At 40.5% G+C, this 24,703-nt stretch overlaps 1 protein-coding gene across 4 annotated transcripts in view; it reads left to right on the forward strand.

Moving 5' to 3' along the window:
• The window catches only part of CCDC91 (coiled-coil domain containing 91), a 364,298-nt gene that overhangs the window by 80,520 nt on the left and 259,075 nt on the right, over positions 1-24,703 (forward strand). For all 4 annotated transcript variants that reach the window (XM_032772233.2, XM_032772230.2, XM_032772231.2 and 1 more), the window contains exons 4-6: positions 16,456-16,625; positions 17,573-17,779; positions 18,975-19,079. In XM_032772233.2, coding sequence (XP_032628124.1) covers positions 16,456-16,625; positions 17,573-17,779; positions 18,975-19,079 — 482 coding nt within the window. The remainder of the gene's footprint in view (positions 1-16,455; positions 16,626-17,572; positions 17,780-18,974; positions 19,080-24,703) is intronic.

Genomic DNA, 24,703 nt, shown 5'->3' on the forward strand with positions numbered 1-24,703 from the left:
GGGGACAAAGTTAAGGAACGGTCAGGGCCGTTGGGGAAGGGAAAAGGCCCCCGTCTGGGTCGGAATCAGTGTGCTATCTGTAGGGAGGAGGGACATTGGAAGAATGAATGCCCCCGGCGACAGGCCACGGGAAGGGAGCATAAAGATAGAACCCCGCCCCGTCCAATCCTCTATAGCAATACAGGAATCCCGGGGGAAGAATCCTCCCCATAGGGAGGCCGGGGGACCCAGCGGCCCCTCCTGGCAGCACAAGCCGCCAGCCTGGATCCCACGGTGAAAATTAAAGTGGGGGGCCGCCCAATTGAAGCCCTTATTGATACTGGGGCTACCCTTAGTTTGCTCCCCCTTAATAAGGCTCCCCGAGGTAGAGCTCAGGGATGTGCCATAGTCCAGGGGATTGAGGGACAAACTACAGCTTTGGAAAAAACTTTGCCTCTTCTTGTAAAAGTAGGGGACCGTCAGATTTCTCACCAGTTTGTTTGTAGCCCCTCCTGTCCCATAGCACTCCTTGGACGGGACATTCTTACTAAATTGCAGGCAGAAATCTCGTTTGACAATGGAACTATGGAGGTCAGGCTTCCTAAGCAGCAAGCCTCTAATTACCAGATGGCCCTTGTAAAGGCTGGAAGTCTCTCCCCGGAGAGCCGGGGGAGCGATAAGGACCAGCTGCCGGGGGTTCACTTGGAAGTTTGGGCAGAGGAGGGAGGCGTGGCCCGAGCCAGGAATGCTTCACCGGTACATATTTCTCTTAAGGAAGGGAGCAGTCCGGTCCGGGTTCGACAATACCCCCTCAAATTGACCACACAAATCGGGTTAAAACCTCTCATTCAAAAGTTTCTGCAATGTGGGTGGCTCATAGAAGGCACGTCCCCATATAATACCCCGATTATGGGGGTGCCTAAGCCTAATGGACAGTATCGATTGGTACAGGATTTGAGACAAGTTAACAAGCTAATAGAAGCCCCCTATCCGGTAGTCCCAAACCCTCACACTATTTTGGGACAAGTCCCTGAAAATCACAGCTGGTTCTCTGTAATAGATTTAAAAGATGCCTTCTTTTCCATACCCCTTGATCAGGAATCTCAAAAGCTGTTTGCCTTTGAGTGGGAAGACCCAGATACTCACTACAAAGCCCAGTATCTCTGGACTGTCGTCCCACAGGGACTTACCTGTGCACCCGAGATTTTTGGCAGCCAGCTAAAAAGAGACCTCGCTCCATTCCTGGCTAGTCATCCCTCATGCAACATAGTCCAGTATTGTGATGATCTGCTTTTAAGCACTGAAACAGAAGCAGCCTGTAAGGAACAGACTATAGAGCTCCTTAACTACCTTGGGGCACAGGGGTATAAGGTTTCAAAGGAAAAAGCCCAATTGGTTAAGCAGCAGGTTACCTTTCTCGGGTATCATCTGTACCAAGGACACCGTAATTTGGGCAAGGAAAGAATTCAGGTTATACTTGACAGCCCTCAACCCCGGAATCCCCGTGAATTAAGGGCCTTCCTGGGACTGACTGGCTTTTGTCGACTCTGGATCCCTGACTACGGAGGAAAGGCTAAGCCATTGTATGAATCCCTCACTAAGGAGGGTCTGCTTTACTGGGCATGGACCAGGGAAATGGAAAAAGCATTTCGAGAGCTTAAAAAGGCCTTGGTTCAGCCTCCCGCTCTAGCCCTTCCAGATCCCCGGAAACCATTCACCTTATACGTTCATGAGAGAGGAGGGGTGGCAGCTGGAGTCCTATGCCAGAGGGCAGGACCAACCTGGCAACCCATTGGATATTACTCAAAAGTATTGGACCCAGTTGCCAAGGGGTGGCCTGCCTGTTTACGGGCCGTAGCGGCTACCGCCCTCCTCGTTCAGGAGGCTGAGAAACTGACCCTAGGCGGAGACACTGAGGTTGTGGTCCCCCACGGGGTGCCTCAAATACTGGGAACAGGTGCGGGGGAAAAGCATCTAAATCCCAGTCGACATACTAGGTACGAGGTGGGGCTTTTGCTGGCCCCTAATTTAACCTTTAAGACGGTTAGTTCTCTTAACCCAGCCACCCTGCTGCCTGATCCCCAGGCTCCCCGCAAGACCAGCCCCATCCACGACTGTGTGGAGGTATTGCAACAAGAAACTAAACCCCGCCCTGACCTTTCGGATTTGCCCTGGCCCAACCCCGATCTCGAAGGGTATGTTGACGGGTCTAGCTATGTGGTCAATGGCAAGCGGTTTACTGGAGCGGCAGTAGTGATTAAGGATAGAGGAGTACACAAGTTTAAACTTAGCCCTAATCTGTCTGCTCAAGCAGCAGAGCTGGTAGCTCTTATAGAGGCTCTCCGATTGGGAACCGGGAAAACTCTTAATCTGTATACTGACAGTCGTTATGCTTATATGGTGGTACATGCTCACGGGACCCTGTGGAGAGAAAGGGGATTCATTACAGCTTCGGGCCAAAAGATTGCACACGGGAGCCTCATTAAAGCGCTTCTTGAGGCCCTGATGCTTCCCCTCCGAGTTGCCGTGATACATGTGCGCGCCCATGGAAAGGCCCCTGAGGCTGAGCAGCGTAGATATAATCAGCTGGCTGACCAGGCTGCAAAGGAGGCCGCCCAAGACGGGGCCTCTTGGCTTCTGGTGGTTCAAGATACAGAGGCAAGGACCCCTCCTCCCCAGTATACAAATGAGGAAGTCTGCCACGCGCAGGCTGCAGGAGCCAGGCAGGTTTCCTCTGGGTGGTGGAAATTACCTGGGGGGGAGATCTTTGTTCCTCGACCAGTGCTTCAGGAAATTCTCCGGCTGTTACATAAAGACGGACATATGGGGTCGGGAGCAATGGTTGATTTGGCCGCCCGATCTCTTAAGGGACTGGGCATGCACATGGAAGCCCAACGAATTGTTAGTAATTGCCCGGTCTGTCAGCAAACAAACCAAAAGGGGTGCGGCCCTCCTGCCCCAATGGGAGGACGGCCCTGGGCTGCCTTTCCGTTTCAGAGATGGCAAGTTGATTTCGCCGAGGTGCCCCCTTGCAGGGGCTATAAATACCTACTTGTGTTTGTTGATCAGCTCACCGGATGGGTAGAATGCTACCCTACCCGGCACTGTCAGGCCCGCGCTGTCACTAAGGCTTTGTTACATGAGATACTTCCTCGTTTCCATCTCCCCGAGGTAATTGAGTCTGATCAGGGAAGCCACTTTACCTCAAAGGTGGTTCAACAGGTTTCCCAGGCCCTGGGTATACAGTGGAAATTGCATACACCCTGGAGGCCACAAAGCTCGGGTCAGGTAGAGAGAATGAATAGGACTCTCAAAGATACTCTTACTAAAATATGTGCAGAATCTAACTTGAAGTGGCTTGATGCTTTACCACTCGCCCTTACCCGCATTCGAAGGTCCCCACGTAAGGGTCTCAAACTTTCACCCTTTGAACTGGTCTTTGGGTTCCCTCCCCGAATACTCGTCCCGGGGTACCGGGAGGATGTGAACTGGGAAATGGGAAAGGACTCCTTGTGGAAGCAGGTATCTGGGTTGCAATCTGTCTTGTTACAGCTGCATCGATACGCGGCGCCTTTCCAGGCCCTTCCCTTGGATCAGCCTGTACACCCGTTCCAGATCGGTGACCAAGTCCTTGTCAAGAAGTGGAAGCGTGACCCCCTCACCCCACGGTGGGACGGCCCGCACACTGTCTCGCTCATCAGCCAGACTGCAGTTAAAATCCTTGGGAGCGACAAGTGGACGCACCATACACGGGTAAAACGGTTTTTAGACCCTAACCAGGTGATCAAGTCAACAGAAGAGGACACCAGCCCTCTGTCCGCCCCGGCACCGGAGGCCCAGGGTGGCACAGGCGAAGACTCCACCTGGGAGTATCAAGAACTGGACGGACTAAAAGGACTGTTTAAAAGAAGGAAATAATGAAGCTATCCATAATATTTCTGCTTATGTACCCCTACTACTGCTATGGTTGGGAAAATAGGTTTTTACAATTAGGGGAAACAGTGGCAAGTTCCTTTAATCTTAGTAAGTGTTGGGTATGTGGAGGTCCAGGAGATTTAACCGAGTGGCCCTGGGTAGCCCAACCAGTGCAACCCAAATGGTGGGTTAGTAACTTAAGTATAGTACACGATGGAACGGGAATATGGACCGAGGATAGTAGTCCCTGGCGACTCTATTCTTCCGGAATAGGCACCTTTTGCCTTAACCGGACAAGACGGGAGGGAGTACATTTAGGGGAAAGCAAATGTGATTGGACTCTATCCCTAGGGTATGATTGCTATGATTCCAACTGTAACACATATGATTGTTCCAAATACCAAGGGCGATGGAACCACACCCACGTGAAACTTACTAATAATAGCTGGGTGAGATGTTCCTACCAGCATCATACGGGCGAAGGTTGCAAGGCAGTAGGATTAGACGGGTTCTTTGATGCTATCTTTCTAAGCTGCCAGCGGGACAATACCACTAGTAAGGATCATGTGGTACGGTGGCATCAATGGGCATGGCAGCACTATAATGGGACCCGGACCTTCTTCAAGTATTTTTGGTCTAACATCGACAAGCCCAGATTAGGCTGTAATTGTATTTGGAAGGCAGGGGCCGGAGCATGGAAATGCCAATACTGTGACTCCGATGGTGAACCAACCGTTATGGGGGCACCTTTCCGAGTCGGTAATTCTTTGTATTTTGACGAGACAGTGGAGGATTCTGAGACCTGGGATGGTCCCTTTGCTAATGGGACTTGGGCCCTAAAAGGTCACTATTGGATTTGTGGCCAATATGCTTACAGAAGGTTGCCTCCAAATTGGACAGGTGTATGTTACGTTGGGTATATTAGGCCCCTGTTCTTTCTACTACCCCAAATACTGGGAAGTAAATTGGGAATCAAAGTATATGATGATCTAATTAGGGAAAAGCGGTTTGTGGACTCCTCCTTGGCCGCCGGGAGCTCCCAAAAGTGGGGAGCTCAGGAGTGGCCTCCTGAAAGAATCATAGAACACTATGGACCGGCCACATGGAACCCTAGTGAGCTGTTATCTGGGGCCAGGGAGCCCATTTATAACCTAAATCGAATAATTAGGCTACAGGCTGTTTTGGAAATAGTCACTAACCAGACAGCCACGGCCCTTGACCTTTTGGCTGATCAATCAACTCAAATGAGGAATGCAATTTATCAGCACCACATGGTCCTCGATTATTTGCTGGCAGAGGAAGGAGGAGTTTGTGCAAAATTAAATGAGTCCAATTGCTGCTTACAAATAGATGATAATGGAAAGGTGGTAAAACAGCTAACAAAGGAAATGAGAAAGTTAGCCCACGTCCCGGTCCAAACATGGGGCGGGTGGAACACAGACTGGTTTACCTCCTGGTTACCACAAATAGGTTGGCTACGAAGGGGTTTCCTCTTTGTTATATTTTTCATTGCAACCCTATTAACCCTAGCTTGCTTTGCTCCCTGTTTAGTGGCACTATTTAAACGTATGGCTAATCAAATTGTGTATCAACGAATGATGGCGCTGTATCAGCCAATAAAAACTGAGGACTGGGGGGTTTGAAGCTCTCGAAACGCTTTTAAGGGGGGATTGTTAGAGCAAAAGGAATTTGTTAACTCCTTGCTTATGGCAGTCCTCTGCTTATCATCCCAGTATCATCCCAGTTAATCTTTGCACGTATGTAACTCTTCTTAGATGCACGTAGGCAAAATACCTAGGAGAAAGATGCTAAACAGATCCAATACTTATCTGTAAAAGGAATTCAAGAAATGTATGAACTAATAGAGGTTCTGCACGTAGAAATGTTTGTAACCTAGTATATAAAGGTTGTTCTGAGCCAGTAAGGTGTGTCTTCTTCCTTTGGCACTAGCCAAGAAAGAAGCACCCGCTCAGCTGACCGAGAATAAAAGCTTGGTACCCGTCTTCCTGTCTTCCGTGCCTCCTTGGGGTAATTGACTAGCTCCAGGGGGAAACGAGCCTATTTGGCTAACAAGACTGATTCAAATCTTGCTTAGTCTGTTAAAGTTTAGAATTTGGACTGTGTTTCTGTTTTATTTCTTAGGTAACCAACTTTGATCTCTGTCTACTACTTATAGTCACTTAATATGTCTTTCTGTAGTTAATACATCTGTTTTATATTTTATTTAAAATGGTGTCTTTTTGGTTGAAGTGCTTGGGGTGTCAAAGCTCAGATTACAAAGGCTGATGCATGTCCATTTTCCTTTGAAAAAGTGGTGAACTAATTAAGGAGTTAGCACTGTCCAAGGGAGTCTTGAGCAGTGTAAAATGGTATATTTCTGGGCTGCAAGGCTGGGGGCTGGGGTGATTGGCTGGTGCATCTATCTATTTGATTCATGAGTGGCTCAGGGAGCATTCATGCACTTTAGCTGGTTGTGTGGCTCCAAATATTGATGGCTGAGTGATCACAGCTCCTGGAGGGGTTTTGCTGCTTGTTGCTGGTATAGCACTGTGTGAGAGAGCTCAGATTGGAGAATTAAGGGAGAATAGCGGTCCTAGAGTTCCAGGTTGTACCCTGGGATACTGTCACAGTGGGCCTCACTTTTTTGCCACTCTAATATATCTATAGGATGTGGTACCTTGGTACACTCTAACATTTTTGGATCTCTTTGGCTTAAATGAATTTTTGACACATGAATGTATTGAAGAATGAGATTCTCTTTTGTTCGTGTGACATACAGATGAGTTGGAGATTTTTTTTAAACTTCCACTTATTGGTATCCTTCCAACACCTGGATAGATCAAGGGATTATCTCACTGCATTTATCTTTCTCTGTAGCCTTTTCAGTCTTGCCTGGTCTGGGGCTACTTTTTTGTCTGACATGTAGTTTCGGCACCTCTTGGTGCAAGGATATATCAGAGAAGCTCTTTGTTCATTTATTTTGATACTTCAAGAATCTTCCATGTGCTGTGTTTGCTTATTTTGGTGCCCTTTCAACATGCTATACATGAAGGGACTTGGAAACTTATCTAGTGTGGATGCCCTTGGCATACCTGTAATGACAATTTGGCAAAATTTTCTGATCAAGCCCAATACTGAGCATTTTCAATGCCTGCTCAAATTACAGAGCTCTCCAAACGCCTAGAGAAGAGTATTCTCCTTGTTACTAGTTTATTTTCTTTCATGTTGTGGAATGCAGAACTACAGTGTATATGATAAGACACATTACTAGTAGACAGTTCATAATTCTGTTAAGAATCCTGTATTCTTGATGTGCTGTCATTTAGCTAGCACTGAAAGAGTGGATTGGGGTAGGCAACCTGTGGCACGCATGCCAAAGGTGGCACACAAGCTGATTTTTTTCAGTGGCACTCACACTGCCTGGGTCCTGGCCACTGGTCCGGGGGGCACTGCATTTTAATTTAATTTTAAATGAAGCTTCTTAAACATTTTAAAAACCTTTTACTTTACATACAACAATAGTTTAGTTGTATATTATAGACTTATAGAAAGAGACCTTCTAAAACGTTAAAATGTATTACTGGCATGCGAAACCTTAAATTAGAGTGAATAAATGAAGACTCGGCACACCACTTCTGAAAGTTTGCCAACCCCTGAGCTAGAGAGTGCAAGAGACATGGGCAAAAGTACATAATAAATGCAGTGTATCACAGAGTATAACAATATTAAAAAAATAATCCTCCTGTTCCCAATCTGGCCCAGGCAGGCATTGTACTCTTACCTGATGCGCATGGTGATATGCACCCCTCAAGCTCTCCCTCACTGTCTGGACCTGCTATCTCAGAAAACAGTCGCATTCTTCACCCCAATCAAATATGGCTTCTCCATGGTTCCAGTATGGCAAACTGGCCTGCTTGGAACAAGTCAAACACATATGTGACTGAGGGTCCCAGTGGGGTCGAGCTGAGGTCATTGAATTAGGGCAAACTGCAAAGAATGGGTCAGATAATCCCCAAAACTGGTGGATATTTTCAATATTTAGATTGAGCAAGCCATCTTAAAACAGCTTCTTTATTACCTGACTGGTTGTTCAGAAACCAACACCACAGTTCCCTTAAAGCAACCCAGCCTCAGACCTCCATCCAGGTACCCAAATCAAATATGAAGAAGATTTCTGAACGTCTTATTCCATCATATAAAAGAAAAGGTTCTACCAGTCCCAAAGGATTGAACACATTAACTCCCAGGTTATTGAATATTCCAGATCTTACCCAAATGCATGCTCACAGCCAATTCTTCTTAACTAAACAAAAAATTATTAAAAAAGAAAGTGAGAGAGTGTGGCTAAAAGATCAATGTGCATACAGATATGAGTTCAGTTCTTGAGGTTCAGATACATAGCAAGATGGTGAGCTTTGTAGTTGCAAAGAGTTTGTTTAGAATTTAGTTAATAGGTTATAGTACAATGTCCAATATCATATCCAGGGTGTACCAGCTTAGATGGGATCTCATCTTGCGATTCAAACTTCTCCTGATGAAACTTAAGAAGATCTGAGATAAAAAAGGATCAGGATCCAAGGATCTTTTGTACAATTGCATGTCTTCTTTGAGAAGCTGGAGTCCCTCGGGGTACAATAGGCCCTTATTTCCTAAGCATCGTTGTTAATTATTCACTCAGATTAATATAAGGCAATTTATCCATTAGGCAGTCTATCAGCAGTACTTAGCTATACAAATTAACATAAGATAATTGCCTGTTCCTCCACCATTCACTGATGATTTGTTATACATTTCAAAGACAGCTGAATACAGAGAGATCCCATGTTTACACTTCATTGAAATGCTAGGATGTTCTTTTGATCTTTGAATTATGGGAATACAGCATAGACAGGAACTGTCGATTTACATTTTTGACAACTATCCATACATATGTAAATAAACGTTATCTCCCCACATGTCTTTGAGGGTTGAATTGAAGTCATTCATCCTGCAGGATGTTTAACTCTTTTTGGACATGAATCACAACATATTACTAAGGAAAAGTGACCATGCGTAATAGTTACCTTCAAAAATTGAAGAGATTCTCCTTCTGGTGTCAAGAAAAACATATCACAGCCTCCACAACACCACTACCATTAGTACTGGAATATCTACTAGAGTTGAAACGGCTGGGTTTAGCAGCAAACTTGATCAAAGTCTACCTCGTGGCCATTACAGCATTCCATCATTAGACTGACAGGACCTCGATCTTTACACAGCCCATCACTAAACACTTCCTTGTGGGTCTCCAGAACATTTACCCAGAGGTTTGTCAACCTATTCTGGCCTGGGACCTCAATTTGGTATTGAAATGCCTCACCAGAATACCATATGAACCCTAGCCATCTGTTCCCTAGTACATTTATCCATGGAAATGGCCTTTTCTGTCATTACTTCTGCCAGACGGGTGAGTGAAATGGGCCGTTCATGACCGATCCTCTCTACATCAGTGGTTCTCAAACTAGGGCCACCACTTGTTCAGAGAGAGACCTTGGCGGGCTGAGCTGGTTTGTTTAACTGCCACATCTGCAGGTTTGGCTGATCGCAGCTCCCAGTAGCCGTGGTTCGCAGCTTCAGGCCAATGGGAGCTGCAGGAAGTGGCACAGGCCGAGGGACATACTGGCAGCTGCTTCCCGCAGCCCCCATTGGCCTAGAGCGGTGAACCGTGGCCACAGGGACCTGCGATCGGCTGAACCTGTGGATGCGGCAGGTAAACAAACCAGCCAGGCCCACCAGGGGCTTTCTCTGAACAAGTGGCAGCCCTAGTTTGAGAACCGCTGCTCTACACAATATTCTTCAAAGACAAGGTCACATGATGCCCACACCCAGCATTTTTACTGAAGGTGGCATCATTCTTTCAGATGAACCAACAAATCAATCTTCCTACATTCTATCATCATCCTCACAAGACTCCAACAGAGACTGTCTTGCATACATTAGACATCAGGCAGATGTTAGCATTTTACCTGGGAAGGACCGAACCTTTCTGGAAATCTCAGATTTTTCTTTTCTACTACTGAGCGTTCAGTAGTAGAGTAGTAAAGGCTGTGCAATATCGATTCAGAGATTTTCTAAATGGATCTTCACATGCATTCAACATTTTTATCCTATTTCTAAAATGGACCCTCCTACACACATCAGGGCGCAGTCAGCACGACCAGTTTCAATCTCTATAATATTCCTAACAGTGTTCTGATATTAGAGATTTGCAAGGTGGCCACTTGGGCCTCTGTCCACACATTTACTAAGCACTATGGTGTAACTTGACTCTAGCTCTACCCACCCTCCTCTTCTCTACTTTAGAGTTTGCCATTAGGACTCTGTGGTAGAGAAGGAACTGGAGGGCTCAGACTGTGCATGCTAGATGCGGTACCAACAGTACTGCAAAGTGCCTACTGCACATGTGCGACCTGCGCGGACACTTAACATAAATCTCCAATCGATTGGTGCCAGAACACACTAGCACTTGAAGTGGATCACCCACAGGGGGACACATCCTGAAGAACCACAGTTACTGCACAATGTGAATAACCTTCTCTTCCTGTTGGACTTTTATTTTATGAAGAGCTCAAGAATAAAAAAAACTTTAAAATGGAGACATTTTTAGGCATAAAAAAGTTATTTTAAGAGGTTTTTCATTACTCCTTCTGAGCTCTATTGTGGTTGGACTCAGTTACTATTAGGGAGCTCGGTTTTATAGGATGAAAAGTAGTCATAGTCCCCCAAACATGCTCTCCTGCACTACTATTTTAAACACTCGTCGTCCTACCTCATATTCATATGTGGCCAACATGTCATATTCAGATTCTGCAGAATCTAAGCTTTCATTTTTTTTAAAACATTCCTAATCCTTGTGGATGCAAAAATGTGCTTGGTTTATGTTCGGAAGGTTAACCTGATGTAGAGATTTCTTCCTGAGTTTGCAGACAGCCTGAAACAAGGTTTCCATAGAAGTACTGATGGAAAAGGTTCTCCAGATCTTCAGTTAAGAGACTCCAAAGTACTGTTACTCTTTTCACATGCACACATAGTGTACTTTCTCTGGTACTTTAAGGGATGCAAAATACACCTCAGAGAACAATGTTAGTGGAAGAAGTGGATTATATCAATGCCTTTTCTGTTCTCTGGAATAGCAAGCTGAATTTTGAATGGTATCTAATACTAGTGGCACACGCCCTGAGAATTCAGGGAGACAACTATAGTCAGTTTAAAACTCTTCTGTTGCTACTTCCCTGTGCCTGTGGGGAATGCCCTATACTTGAAGTGGTGCAACTAAAGAGCAGTACTAAGTTTTTTAAAAAAATACAAAACATCTTGGCTTGTGTGTAGGTGCAGGAGAAATTTGGAGATAGATGCTCAGCAATTTGCAGAATTGGGCCCAGTCCCACAAATATTTCAAATTAATGTGAAAGTTTTGATTTAATCAAATGTAAAGCTCCTGTGAATACTAATACTTTTCAGAAGTGGTTTTTGCAACCCATCAGCTCTTTTTGTTTTCACTTGCAAATGAACAGTCTCTCTGACTTTCAGACCATATTCCATAATTCTTTATAGTTACTTTAAATAGTGCAATTTTTAATAGACTTATAGACTAATATATGTTAGGGCCAGAAGGGACCATCATGATCTCCTAGTTTGACTTCCTGCACATTTCAGTATACAGAACCTCACCCACTCACTCATGTAATAGGCCCATAACCTCTAGCTGAGTTACTGAAGTCCTCAAATCATGATTTAAAGACTTCATGTTACAGAGAATCCACCATTTACTCTAATTCAAATCCAGTAAGTGACTTGTGCCACAGGCTGTAGAGGAAGGTGAAAACAATCTGTCCTAGGGGAAAATTCCTTTCTGACTCCAAATATGGCAGTCAGTAAGACCCTTAGCATGTGGACAAGACCCACCTGCCAGACATCTCAAAAAGAATTCTCTGTAACTTCCACTTTAATGTGCCAGGTCTCTTAATATTCTTGGATGGAGATTATTGCCACCCAGTTTGGTCCCCTTAAGCTGTTTGAGTTTGGCTTCCACCTCAGATGTGGTAATTTCTACTTTCATATCCTTGTTCCCATTAGTTGTCTTGCTACTGTCCCCAGCTCCTTATTACCCTTATCACCACTACGGTCATGACCTTATCAAAAATTGAGGTGAAATATTCTTTAGGTATTGGACAATACCTCCATCTGTCCCCAATGCTTTTCTGATCTCCAGAAAATAGATTTCCTTGTTGATCCATCCTTTCTTCTATTCCTTTGTAGATTTTCTGGGTTTTTTTTAAGTAATCTGTTTGAAATGGTTATTCATCCACTTTGGTCTGCATCCCTTCTCCAGATCACCTCTGGTGACAGGTCTGACTGTTTTTCAAAGCAGGGACTCCCCACTCATGTAGAACTGCCTCTTCCTGGTGTTGGTGCAAGTCTCAGGCCTTCCCTCTTCTGTTCTTTCTGCCTGCAAGTCATCTTGTCTTCTGTCCTCACTTGCAGTCTTCTGTGAGTCTTCCTCTGTCCTCCTCAGACACTGGCTATCTTTATTGTCTCTCAGAATACATTGCCTCCCCTACCAGATTTTGCAAACTGAAAGCAAACTAACTCTCTCCAAGAACTAACTCACTGCCCCTAAGTAGCAGGAGTTTGCCTCCCTTTTCTTCCAACAGATCTTCATTCAACTTCACCTGTTTTCAGCTCAAAAGAAGGGCCTTGTTTGCAAGAGAGTTTCAGTTGTGGGATTTTCTGTTGAACTGTGAAAATGACTAACATGGGCCCTTCTAAATAGTTAAATGGCCAATATTTTGTAACGCAAGACAGAAAATAAGTTTGTTTCAGGTTGCTACAATGTTTGGGGTGAGAGGATTTTTAAAGGGGTTATTTTCTCTTGGGATTTCTGACTGGGTTGAACATGTACACTGAAACAAAATTGTGCCTTTTTTTGCCATCTTATTTTATAATGGTAATTTGCACTACCATCAAAGATCCAAGAATACTGCTTTAATAGACTTTGTATGTTACTAATGCCTCTGTCAAAGATATTTAAATAAAAACCTACTGAACTGCACACAGTGTAGCTTCCCTCAGTAGTCTTAGAGGACTTCTTTATAGCTTGGTGCTAAGCAAAATTCTGTTAGGTAATTATGGAGTACAGTTCATAACACAAGCATTGTTCCATACACAAATATGGGCCATATTGTGACACTCTATCTGACCTGAGAATTATTTTATGACTAATTGCAATGGATTTACTCCTGGAGTTGGGTACTATTCAGTGGAAGTAGGATTTTGGAATTTAGGCATCTAGAAGTTTTAGGTTGTACACTGAAACACGCTAAAGTCAAGAAATGGTAAAGTTAAGGTTGCACATGCAGTCTAGGTATTCAGATAGTTAGCGTAGTACATGTGAATATTATAATCCTAGAACCATTTGGCTATATGCCATTGTAATGCACCTGAGGAGGTATTACAGAAAAATTTTTTTACTGTGACCCTTAGGACCTGCACAACCTTTAAGTTGCATTACAGTGGAACAACCTCTTGTACCTCCTACGAGCAGCATTCCTTAACCTCTGTGTATTTTTTTGTGGCTCCCAGAGACTGAACCAAGGGCTCTTGCTGCTAGAGATATTTTCCTGCTGTTGGATAAAATCCTGGCTCCACTGAAATCAGTTAGTGTTTTGCCATTGACATAAATGGGGCCAATATTTTACTTCTCAAGTTTAAATTTTCCTTTTCTTAGTTTCATCCATTAATTTAAACTGTTCCCCTTAGAATCATCCCAACATTGTTTTTTAGCTTTCTTGGTGTTTGTTTCCTTCAAGTAATTGTAGGTATTTATTCTACCACAGTGAATCAGTGATATTATTTACAATATTTAAAAACTGCAAGAAACCCATCTGGTTTATTTTGGTGGGGGATAATGGTGGGGAAATCGGTAAAAACCAGCCTTGCAGAACTAGAGATATGTTTCATCTGAGCTTTGTGCAACATCTACTATAGGTACAGTGGAAGTCAGATACATGTCTATTAATGTATCCATCAACACATACTTCGAACAATTTCTATATAAAGGATGCTTATTATAAGATACTGAGTTTCACTAAGCTGAAAACTGCAGTGAAGAGTTATAGGAAAAACTAACTCTATTTTGAATCACACATTAGCTGTTGCTATTTGTTTAGCTGGAAGAAAAGAGAATGGACTTTGAATAGATTCCATTTTTCTCCAATAAATTTTACAAGATTTTTCCACTGGCAGCAGTTAATAGAGTTCATTGAGTGCTGGTGATTTTTTTTGTTTTTTATTTATCTTTGTTCTGCTGTGTGCAAATTTTCTGTGTAGTTTATTCATTTGGGCCAGTAACTGTAATATTGTCTGTACTAAGTCTGTCACCATCTTTCTGTATCTATAAGGAACTTTACAATTTTTAGGACTGTTTTTTCATGTCCTTATTATTTTCTCTTGCCCCCCCTTCCCCCCCCGACTATTCTCTTTCATTCCTCTTTCTTCATTCTGGGATTTTGCTGAGTGGATGCACTTGTTGGTCAGTAGGATTGAATGAATAGAAACAGTTAAGATGGTAAACCTATTTATATTTCTCCATTTGGTATCTGTATTTCTCCATTAGGCTCTTGAGTCATGAAGGGTCATCCATTTGCTGGGCATGCTTCATTGATCAGTACCAACATGTGATAGGAAAGAGTGAACTTGACTGCAACAAGCTTCTGAAATAAAATTATACTTTAGAATTAATTGTTGATCTTGGTTCAAAGGATTATTCTAATGTCAATAATCCAATGGCTGAAAGTTGAAGCTAGTGAGACTGAGGTAATTATTTATCAGTGAGGGTAATTAACAATTGAAACAATTTACCAGTGATCACAGTGGATTCTCCATCACTGACCATTTGAAAATCAAGATTGGATCTTTTCTTCTAAAATATAAACTCTAGAAATTATTTTGAGGGAGTTCTATGTCCTGTTTTACACAGGAGGTCAAACTAGTTGATCACGATGGTCCCTTTTGGCCTTAGAATCTATCAGTCTGTGAATCCTGACAAAAAGTTTGTGGATCTAGGCAATGTCAGACTGGTAATACTGGATCCTGATTATTTCTGTTAGTATTTGCAAACCTATGCATTGCTTCTGTAGCTCAAAACAAAGACCACTCATATGCAGTGTGGCGCCATTTAAATTGCCAATCCTAACCCAAGTGGTTTTGTTTAAAAACATGTGATCCCCTAGTGACTCTTAAATTATATTATATTATTTCCATTTGGGAGTGAAAGAACTGTAGGATTTATTTTATTTTATTAATAAAGACGCCAAGATTGCAGCCTGAGATGTCAATCTCTAATTATATTAATTTGATAAAACTAGTTAGTCTTCTGTTCTTTTAAAAATGCATTTTAAATTATCATTTTAACTGGTTTTGTGTGGCCCTCTGTAGATTATATGCTAGTAACTTGGCCTTTTCTTCCCTCTACTGGAAAATCATATCTATGGCTGCTGTATCGTAGGGTGCAGGCTTCCTAGGACGAATTTAAAAAACGTTACTGATGCAATCTCACTGGTTTTCCCCCATGTGGTTTCTAAATTTATTATTAATTTAATGTATTTTTGTTTATTCCCTTAAACTATCTATGTCACTGTAATGTAGAAATTATGATGACCCACATACAAAATCATAGCTTAAAATAGGAAACTCCTTCCTTTGGAATGTAATGACTGTGGAAGAAATCCATACATGCAACAATAATTATTATACCTGTGTATTGTTGGATATAGGGTCATTTTTTTCTTTCCTTTGTTCACCATTGTAGATTTAATGTATAAGACATGTTTAACACATGTAAAATTGCTTGTCTCCATGTTGCTTGGTGAGATGTTTATCTAAATGTCCTTATATAAAAGCTATCTTTTCTTTCTTTTTTTAGATTTAAATAACAAAAAATACCCATCCAGAATGCCACAGGTGCCCTAACAATTGCATACCATTATAAATGACTACCTAGTAGCAAAAAGTGTGTGTGTGTGTGTATGCATGTATGTATGTATGTATATAAATGAATTATGTAAGGCAGTCAATAATTCAAAGACGCAAAAGAGCCGCTTTTAGTCCTCCCCTGCTATCTCTGCCACAAAAGAGCATAGTCTTATCTGTCCCTGAAAACCTTGTCAAATAAATGGCTTTTGCAGTATGCCTCAAAGGTCCTCAAGTTCAGGCAATTTCAGAGGAAGGGGCATATCACTAGCTGGTGATATTTTTGAGTGCAAAGGTAAGTTGTACAAGCATGGAGAGTATGCCAATAACATTATTCAAGATATAAAGCCATGGCAGGCTTAACTCATATAAAGTCAAGCCAAATTGTACACTAGTGTAACAGCAACATATTTTTATCTATCTGTTAGTATTCTATGATGTTCCTTTAATAACAAAAAATATTTCTGTTAGGTTCACTAGATGTAGATTTCAGAAACATACACATAATCTACTGATATTGGAAATATTTTCATGTCTTCTTTCTTGCATTAGTATCTGAAGTCCATGTACTAGAAAGCATTTCTTCAGATGTTCTTCTGGAGAATTCTCTGCCTTCTGCTTGCCTTGTCTCCTCCGATTCACTCATCTTATCAGGTGATGATGTACTGACAGCTGTTCAAACAGCCAACAATATTTTAAACCCAGCTGTTCTTAAAGAACAGGTAAGCACATAATCTTACTTTTATTACAGGGAGTTGATGTATTTTTATCCCTTGGCACTGTATTTTTTCTTATCAAATTAGAGATTTTTTTTCTTATTGGACAAAAGTTGACTCCTGAGTAGTTTCTAAAGGTGTAATTTCAGAACAAAGATATCAGTTACCAGTCTCTGAATATTCATTGTGAAGATTAGTACCTTGGAATTCTTTGAGATGGCAGAATATAATTAAGCTACAAAGCAATGTATGTTTTAGCATGTATGTATAATATTAGATAAAAATGTAGTTTAAATCCACAATGAAATGCTTCTCAACCTCAAAACAGAAATTTCAGTGTATAAGTACTCTTTCTTAAATAAAAGATTTTTGTAAGGTAATTTGTGAGACATTATGGTCCCCAATTGAGCTGCTTACATTAAAACGTGCTCAATTTTAAGCATATGCTTAAATGCTTTGCTAAACTGTACCATAATGCTGAAATACGGGAGGCAATGGCAGGAAAGTTCTTTGAAAAAAGTATTGCTGTTAAAGCTACCAAAAATTTCAGAAATAGTCACTGCTTAAAAATGTCTTTTCTAGCGGCATTAGAATCAGACAGTTACCTTAAGATTTACAAGCCCCCTCACTCAAAATTAATCGTATGTTACTCTTCAGGTATTCACATTAACTTCAGTGAGGCTACTCGTGAAGCATAATCCGAAGTGAATTAGGGGTAACCATCTGGTTGTTGGTAAACTTATTTTAATGGTATTTCAGATGCAAATGTTTTGATGGTAGTGCGTCACACAGGTCTGCTAACCATCAAGTAATGTATGTGTTTTGGCAAACTGACATTTAAATCTTCTGTTGAAAGTAAGGTTTTCATAGCTCTTAAATGAAATATAATTTCAAAATGTCTGTCCTATATTATTCATGATGAAATAATATAATTTTTGTGTCTCATGATTTAGGTTCAGTTATCAGCCAGTTCTTCCTTGGATATCTCAATTCCTTCTCTGAGTTTAACAGAAGGAAAACTTTCAGAAAATTCAACCATCCCGGTGGGTGACTCTGAGAAGCCAGGGATAAATGGATCAAAGAAGCATCTTCAACCAACACTTGCAAGTCTAGAGATTAAACTTAAAGATGCAGAAGAAGAAAAATGTAGAATTAAAAAGGTATGGCTGCTCTTAAATGCATATAGAAATTAATAATAGCAGGAGCTGGCGGTGGCACCCATAGCTAAAGTGTTTAATACTTTCTGTTACGAGACCTTGTTTTCAGTTACTTAGAATTTTGCCCGACTTTAGCTGTTCAAACTTAAATTTTCCATGTGGGGGTCTGCCTCAGGCTGTTTTTTTTTTTTCTTTTTCTTCCTTTAAATTTAAGCAACAAATGGTTCAACTTATTCTAAAAAATTGTTTAGGGAGAAGTATTGCCTTTACAGTGTGGAAACATACTTAGAATCATTTTGTTGAGGCTTTCTGGCACCTCCCTGCTCTGGAACAGGGACTTGACATTTTGAGATTGGGGTTGCCCTGGGGTCAGACATGTGCCTTTTGCTGTCTCTGTTAGCTTTGTAAGAGACTGCTAGTCAAATTCTTCTAATTACACATACAGTGAATACACTACTGCCCAGAGCTGAGCAGTTCTTTCCTTGCAATTGCTTCTCCCAGCTATTGAGGGTACCAGGGGATTGCATATTGGAACTGAGTGGGCACACTTTGACTCCTGTGCTCTCAATGCCTTGCTGCCTTATGCTCAGGCAGTATGGACAAGGAGGTGGAATATAGTTTTATTGGAATGTGGAGATGTTAAGGAACAGAAGCAAGGACAGTGACAGACTAGGGATGACAAGGGCTGAGGAGGACAGGGCTAGGCTTGAAGGGCAATAGAAGAGGTTGGCATTGACTGAGATAGAGACATGCTAGGTAACAGGTGCAGAAATACTGGGGTAATGCGACCTTACCTGACACCTCTTTAATTTGAGCCTGGGGATATTCTGACTTCAGTAATCCCCCAGGATATGGGTATGTGCTTTGGATTCCCTGTGAATCTAGCGCACAATTTTTTTTAGATGAAAGTTAATGCATGCAGTTATTGAACACAACACATGTTGTTACTCATTTTTTGGAGATGCTTAGTGTGACCCAGAGGCCTCTCTGCCAACTGGCAGAGGGGTGTATAATGGTTACAGGGATCCACTGGGTCTGTAATCTGCATGGTAGTTTGCCAATGTGTGAGACCCAAAATGCTGTGTATTTTTGCCTAATAGCAGGTGTCCTAAAACCATCAGAAGTATTGCTAGTTTGGAATGACTTCCTGAAGATTGTACTCTCAAACAAAAATTTGTGTAACTTTTTTTATTGTTAGGAGTTAGAAGATTTGATGGAAAAGCATAGTATCGTACAAACAGATTTCTTGAAAGAAAAGGAAGGTGAATTCATCTCACACCAAGATCGCTACAAAAAGCTGCAGGTAATTCTGCTTCTTTTTCACTGCTTGTCCTTCTGGCAAAGATAATGTGTAATATATGTTGAATATTCCATAAGTCTTGCATCTAGGTATCCGTGGCCCTGATCCATAGCGTGTTTAAAGTCACTGAGAGAATTTCAGTTTATTTTTATGGCCTTTTTGGAGCAGTCTTGATATTCTTCATTAGCAGGGCATGGACTTAGTGACCGGACTTTTTTTTGTCTTAAATTGGTACACACATGAATGATTATACTTAAAAGGTGTTAGCTGACTTAAATAGAAAATAAAATAGTTTGAGCATCACGTCAGAAACATGTGGATCAAAAATAAGTGTAAGTAGGTAATTGCCGAAGAGCAGGATGAAAACGACTTTCATCACATTGGTGTCAAGTCATTGTGTTAGATACATGCCCAAATCCCTTGACACCAGCAAGAAAGTTTATTTAATTTCTTTTATTTAAAAAAGTTTTCAGTATCATTTAGTTACCTTGGAATAGACTTAAAAAAGCAAAAACTCTCAAAGGTTTCTCCTGGAGCTCCAACATTGCTTGACTCTTGACATTCCTAAATCATAATTGTGTTGTTTTCCATTACATTTAAGGTTGCTTGCAATAAAATATATCCTCCATCAGTGAATTCTTGGCTGCTCTACCTTCAAGCTGTTTGGTGATATTTTTTTTCTACCTCTCTATGCAGTTAGCCTCTTGAAATCAGGAATCTTTGTCTAATGACAGAACTGGATATACTGGATCAGTTTGCTAACTACGTTTTTAAAATAAAGTTTGCTTAAAATCCTTTCTTATTTACAAAGTCATAGTATATATCGATTATAAGGTTAATCACCCCATTGTTCATACTCCCAGACATTTGAATTACTAGGTTTACTTTTTTAATACTTTGAGAGAGACTTTCCTTTGGTGCATGAACAGAGTTTAAGAAAAGGGACTACTAATCAGGCTAACAAGAATTGGAGTGTCTGTATTGTACATTTTCACTGTCAGATTTTACGGCTTTCAAGAATGCCAGATGAAAGGGTCATAGCCTTTAAGTTACTTTGAAGAAAGACTCCTGTACTTCCTCCTTTCCTCTTCTGTTGTCTTCAGGGTATAGTCTGAATCAAATCAGAGAAGAGAAGTAGTCTTACTTCTAGGAGCTGACAGCTAAAATTACTTTCATGTAACTTGAATATTGGACTCTTTCTGTTAGTACAGCTATTAATGCCAATTCCTTTTGTCTTCCTCCTTTGGCTTCATAGCACTTAGGTCAACACCTGTGGCCACACACTGAGTAAACTTGGCTGCTGCAGAATACAGATGTCCAGCTTGCCAACAAATCTTTTTCCAGCAGAAACAGCTGCTTATTAGGCTGTTGACTTGAGTAGCTTAAGAATGGACTATATTAGAGACTGGAATATCCTTGGGAGTTCTCAGACTCAGCCTATGACTGATCCTGACTTCCCAAACAATAATTTCATTGATTTACCTCCTATTATAAGAAGTTTGTTTGTTCTAATGTTTGAATACAATAGCCAGTACAAATACATCTCAGGATCTTTATACAAGGTTATTTATGTGAAAATGCATTGTTTCAGATAGTCTTATATATTTGTTTTATAAAGCTGCTCATGCTATCTATAATGACCACCCACATCTCAATGAGTAGATTCTTTTCATACCATTGAATACTACCATCCACAAACTTTTATGTGCTGTTTATAAGAAAAAATGAGCTTATCCAACACTTGTAACATAAAGAATCCTCAAGATGACTCAACTTACTTTCAGTGGAGAACTAGTGGTGGACAAAGTTGTTGAGAAGTAACAATAGATCCAAACTGCAGGCTAAATCTTGAAACAATGTAAAATTAAAAATTTTTAGGCTAGGAATATTTGGATAAATAGACCGTTCCTTTACTGCCAGCAGCTACCTGTGTTAAGGCCTGAGAGGATGACAGCAGTATGTAGGCACATACATAGACATTGATAAGTATAGCATATAAATCCAAAGAATGAATAAATGATAATCTTTTGTTTTACAAGGCATGCAGGAAAAGTAGAGAAGTGTAATGGAGATTCCTCTGTCTTAACACAGTTGCTCATTTAAACAACCTTAATGATGGTACCCCTTTTGAACCAAGGGAAGTCAGAAGTTTTAATCATTCCAGTTCTTTTTTCTGGTGGCAGTTGTTTGCCCTCCAGATTTCTGAGATGATACCCATGCTTTTAAAGTCCTCTGTTTTCAGTTTTCCGCAAAAACAAAATAATTCTGTGTACGGTTTCTTCCACTGCTAACCAGTACCCCAGTGAATATCTAATTCAAGATATTATCCTTTGTGCTTTTCTTGTGCACATCTCCCTCCAACAAGAATGACTGTTGTTTTTGTGCCTTAGGTTGTCAGTATTCAAATAGAATTTCATATGTGTAAGCTTAATAACTTTTTGTGTTTGTTCTTTTAAATATATTGAAAGACTAAGGAAAGAGCATAAAGCAAATAAAATAGTGTTCTGTAAATGGATTAGTGTGTGTTACTGAGGTAAAAGCTGCTTAGGGCTACCAGGACCCACAAAAAAGAGCCCCCAACAACTGCGAAGCTGACCTGTGGTCTTACGAACACATACATATGGAGAAGCTGAGACGGAGAGGTTACAGTATTGAGCCAGAGAGATAATTATTGTTATAGCTGGGACTAGAATTCAGAGATTGTATGCTTTAATACCAGCACTTCACCTCACAGATGACAATACAGTGCTCTCTCACTCATCTGTACTATCTGTAAAAGAGGGAAATAAAAATTTCTCAGACTAGTGTTTCTCTAAATATTCAAGTATAAAAAGTCGTGTGAACATAGCATGTAGAATTCTCACATTCTTAATGTTTTTCTCACATATTTCTGCAACAGCCATAAAAGGGCAGAGCAGAACATTCATAAATTGAGTGGACAAATTACTCTTAATTAATATCATATACTTTATCCAATATTTATTGCAAATTTGTGGTTGAGATTTCACATACACAAGCTAGTAAACTGAGTTATGATTCCCACATTCTCACTTGAGTATTTGTAATATTTTAAAATACAGACCAACATATTGTAACTTTTTAACTTCTTTGCATATGAAATGTGGCCAGGTTACAACTGCTGTGGGAACCATAAATTTGAATTTCCTGAGTTTTCTGTATGCAGCCTTTCAACCATAAAATTGCATTAATGCTGTTTTCTCCATACAATTTCCTTGGTTACTTAAAGAGAAAGAGAGGAACCAGGTGCCAGTATTTGTGTCTGATTTTCTGATCAGTCAAATGTATATTCATCTCAAATTTCTCATGTTCTGTCTCTCTCTGCCCCTGAATGCCCTGTGCTGGACATTTTCTAATGCTTTTTTGTGTGGATACATATGTCTGTCTCTGAAAATGAAAGTTATCACTTTAAACGTGAGAAAATAAAAGTATGGCATAATTTTGTAGTTCTACAGAATATCAATAAGTTTTGCAGATCTACACTCAGTGATAAGAGCTATTTCTAATAAAGATGAATATTACAATGATACTGAAGACAATTGTCCATTATTAATAGATGACAGTCTCATATTAAAAGCAAAACAAACAGTTAACATTTAATTTGAGAAGGAGAAAACATTGCATTTCATGTGTTGCTGTAAAGCTAGACTCCAAAACTATGAAGTGGAAACTAATTCTTTTGATACATTCTTTATCTGATATGACTTCTGATATTTGGTCTGTTTGCAGACAACAGCATTAGATGGTTCACTAAAAAGTGCATAATTTTCCTCTGCCTTTTCTTTGATTTTACCACACAGATTTATTTGAAGTGATATAGCCTCACTGTTGGAAAATTCTAATTGCAGCTATACAAATTTTCCCCGTCACCAACACTTTTAGAAGTTGAGTAGGTCTTTTTTCCCCACAGAATAATGTAATTGATGTGGGATGATCTTTCCTTTGAAACACAGTTTCAAGATTTTTTTTTTGGCTGCCCTCTTTTGTTTTTAATTTAAAAAAAAAAAAAGCAGCATATAATTGTTTTGGAAGTCTTTTTTAAATCCTTGTTCTCATTGTTTTTCATTTTGTTTAGGGAATGTCTTTGCAACTTACTTACTTCCAAAGTTGATTTCATTCTGCCTGTTTAAGTTAACAATATTCCAATTGTGGTAATAGTCATGAGCAAAAATGATTTCATTTTGATGACATTTAGGCTGAAACAGCTTTTGTTTTTCTCTTTGTATTCATAACAATAGTGTAAACTGAAGGGTAATCAGCAGGTCAGGTAGACTCCATGATATCAAAATGTTTTATAGATATAAGAATAAAAGGAAACTAGTGCTTCAGTGGGACACGTTTTCAATGCAATACATAATGAATGTTTGAGTTACAGAAGATCCATTGTCATTAATGGGACTTGTATCTAATTTCCTGTGTACTTTATCAAACATTTAACGTAAATTGGGATTGAATTGGGAGCCAACACTTCATGTAGGAATACTGTTCTTGTTGCTGTTAGATGACAAAACTCATATGTATTCTTACATTGTTGTGTTTGATATTATAGGATATTCAAAGACTGCCTCTTAAACTCACAGTTCTGGACATCGAGTGTGTAAAATTGTGAGAAGAGAAACACAGAATTACTGTATTTGCATAATTGCATTTGAAACAATATAACTGAAAATAATAAACTCTAAATTTTGTTAGTGCAGTTCATGCCAATATAATCTTTGAGGCAAGTTAATGTGGTTATGTTTCTATTATGATCAGTATCTGCTTGTTCCTTAATTTTGGGAGGTTATTTTTGTATATACATGATTGCAGTTAGTTATGGGTTTTGTGGCTGACTTTCTAAATTTTTTATATTTTTTTGTATTTTTAAAAAAGAAATTAAACAATGGAAACATATTCTGGATTTGTTAAAAATCAATCATCTGATTCTAATTTGACTTGTAGGGAATAAAACGCAAAGCATTCCAAACAAAATAGTTTTCAGTAATTCATAATTTAAATATGCAATTTAGGAATGCTTATCACACTCTAAGAATATAGGGATGGCCGTACTGGGTCAGACCAAAGGTCTGTCTAGCCCAGTATCCTGTCTACTGGCAGTGGCCAATGCCAGGTGCCCCAGAGGGAGTGAACCTAACAGGTAATGATCAAGTGATCTCTCTCCTGCCATCCATCTAGGGACATCATTCCTTACCCATCCTGGCTATAGTCATTAATGGACTTAACCTCTATGAATTTATTCAGTTTTCTTTTAAACCTTGTTATAGTGCTAGCCTTCACGAGAACTTCCTTTTATTTGTTTTAGCCTGCTGCCCATTAATTTCGTTTGGTGGCTCCAGTTCTATTTATGGGAACAAGTAAATAACATGTCCTTATTCAACTTTCTCCAACTCATTGGTTTTATATACCTCTATTCGTATCCCCCTTAGTATCCTCTTTTCCAAGCTGGAAAATTCTTAGCCTCTTTAATCTCTCTTCATATGGGACATTCCAAACCCCTAACATATTTAGGTTGCCCTTCTCGAGCCTTTTCTAAGCCAGTAATATCTTTTGATATGAGGAGACCACATCTGTATGCAGTAGTCAAAAAGCGTTGGCGTACCATGGATCAT

Source organism: Chelonoidis abingdonii, chromosome 1 (assembly GCF_003597395.2).
Source record: "Chelonoidis abingdonii isolate Lonesome George chromosome 1, CheloAbing_2.0, whole genome shotgun sequence".
NCBI lineage: Eukaryota > Metazoa > Chordata > Testudines > Testudinidae > Chelonoidis > Chelonoidis abingdonii.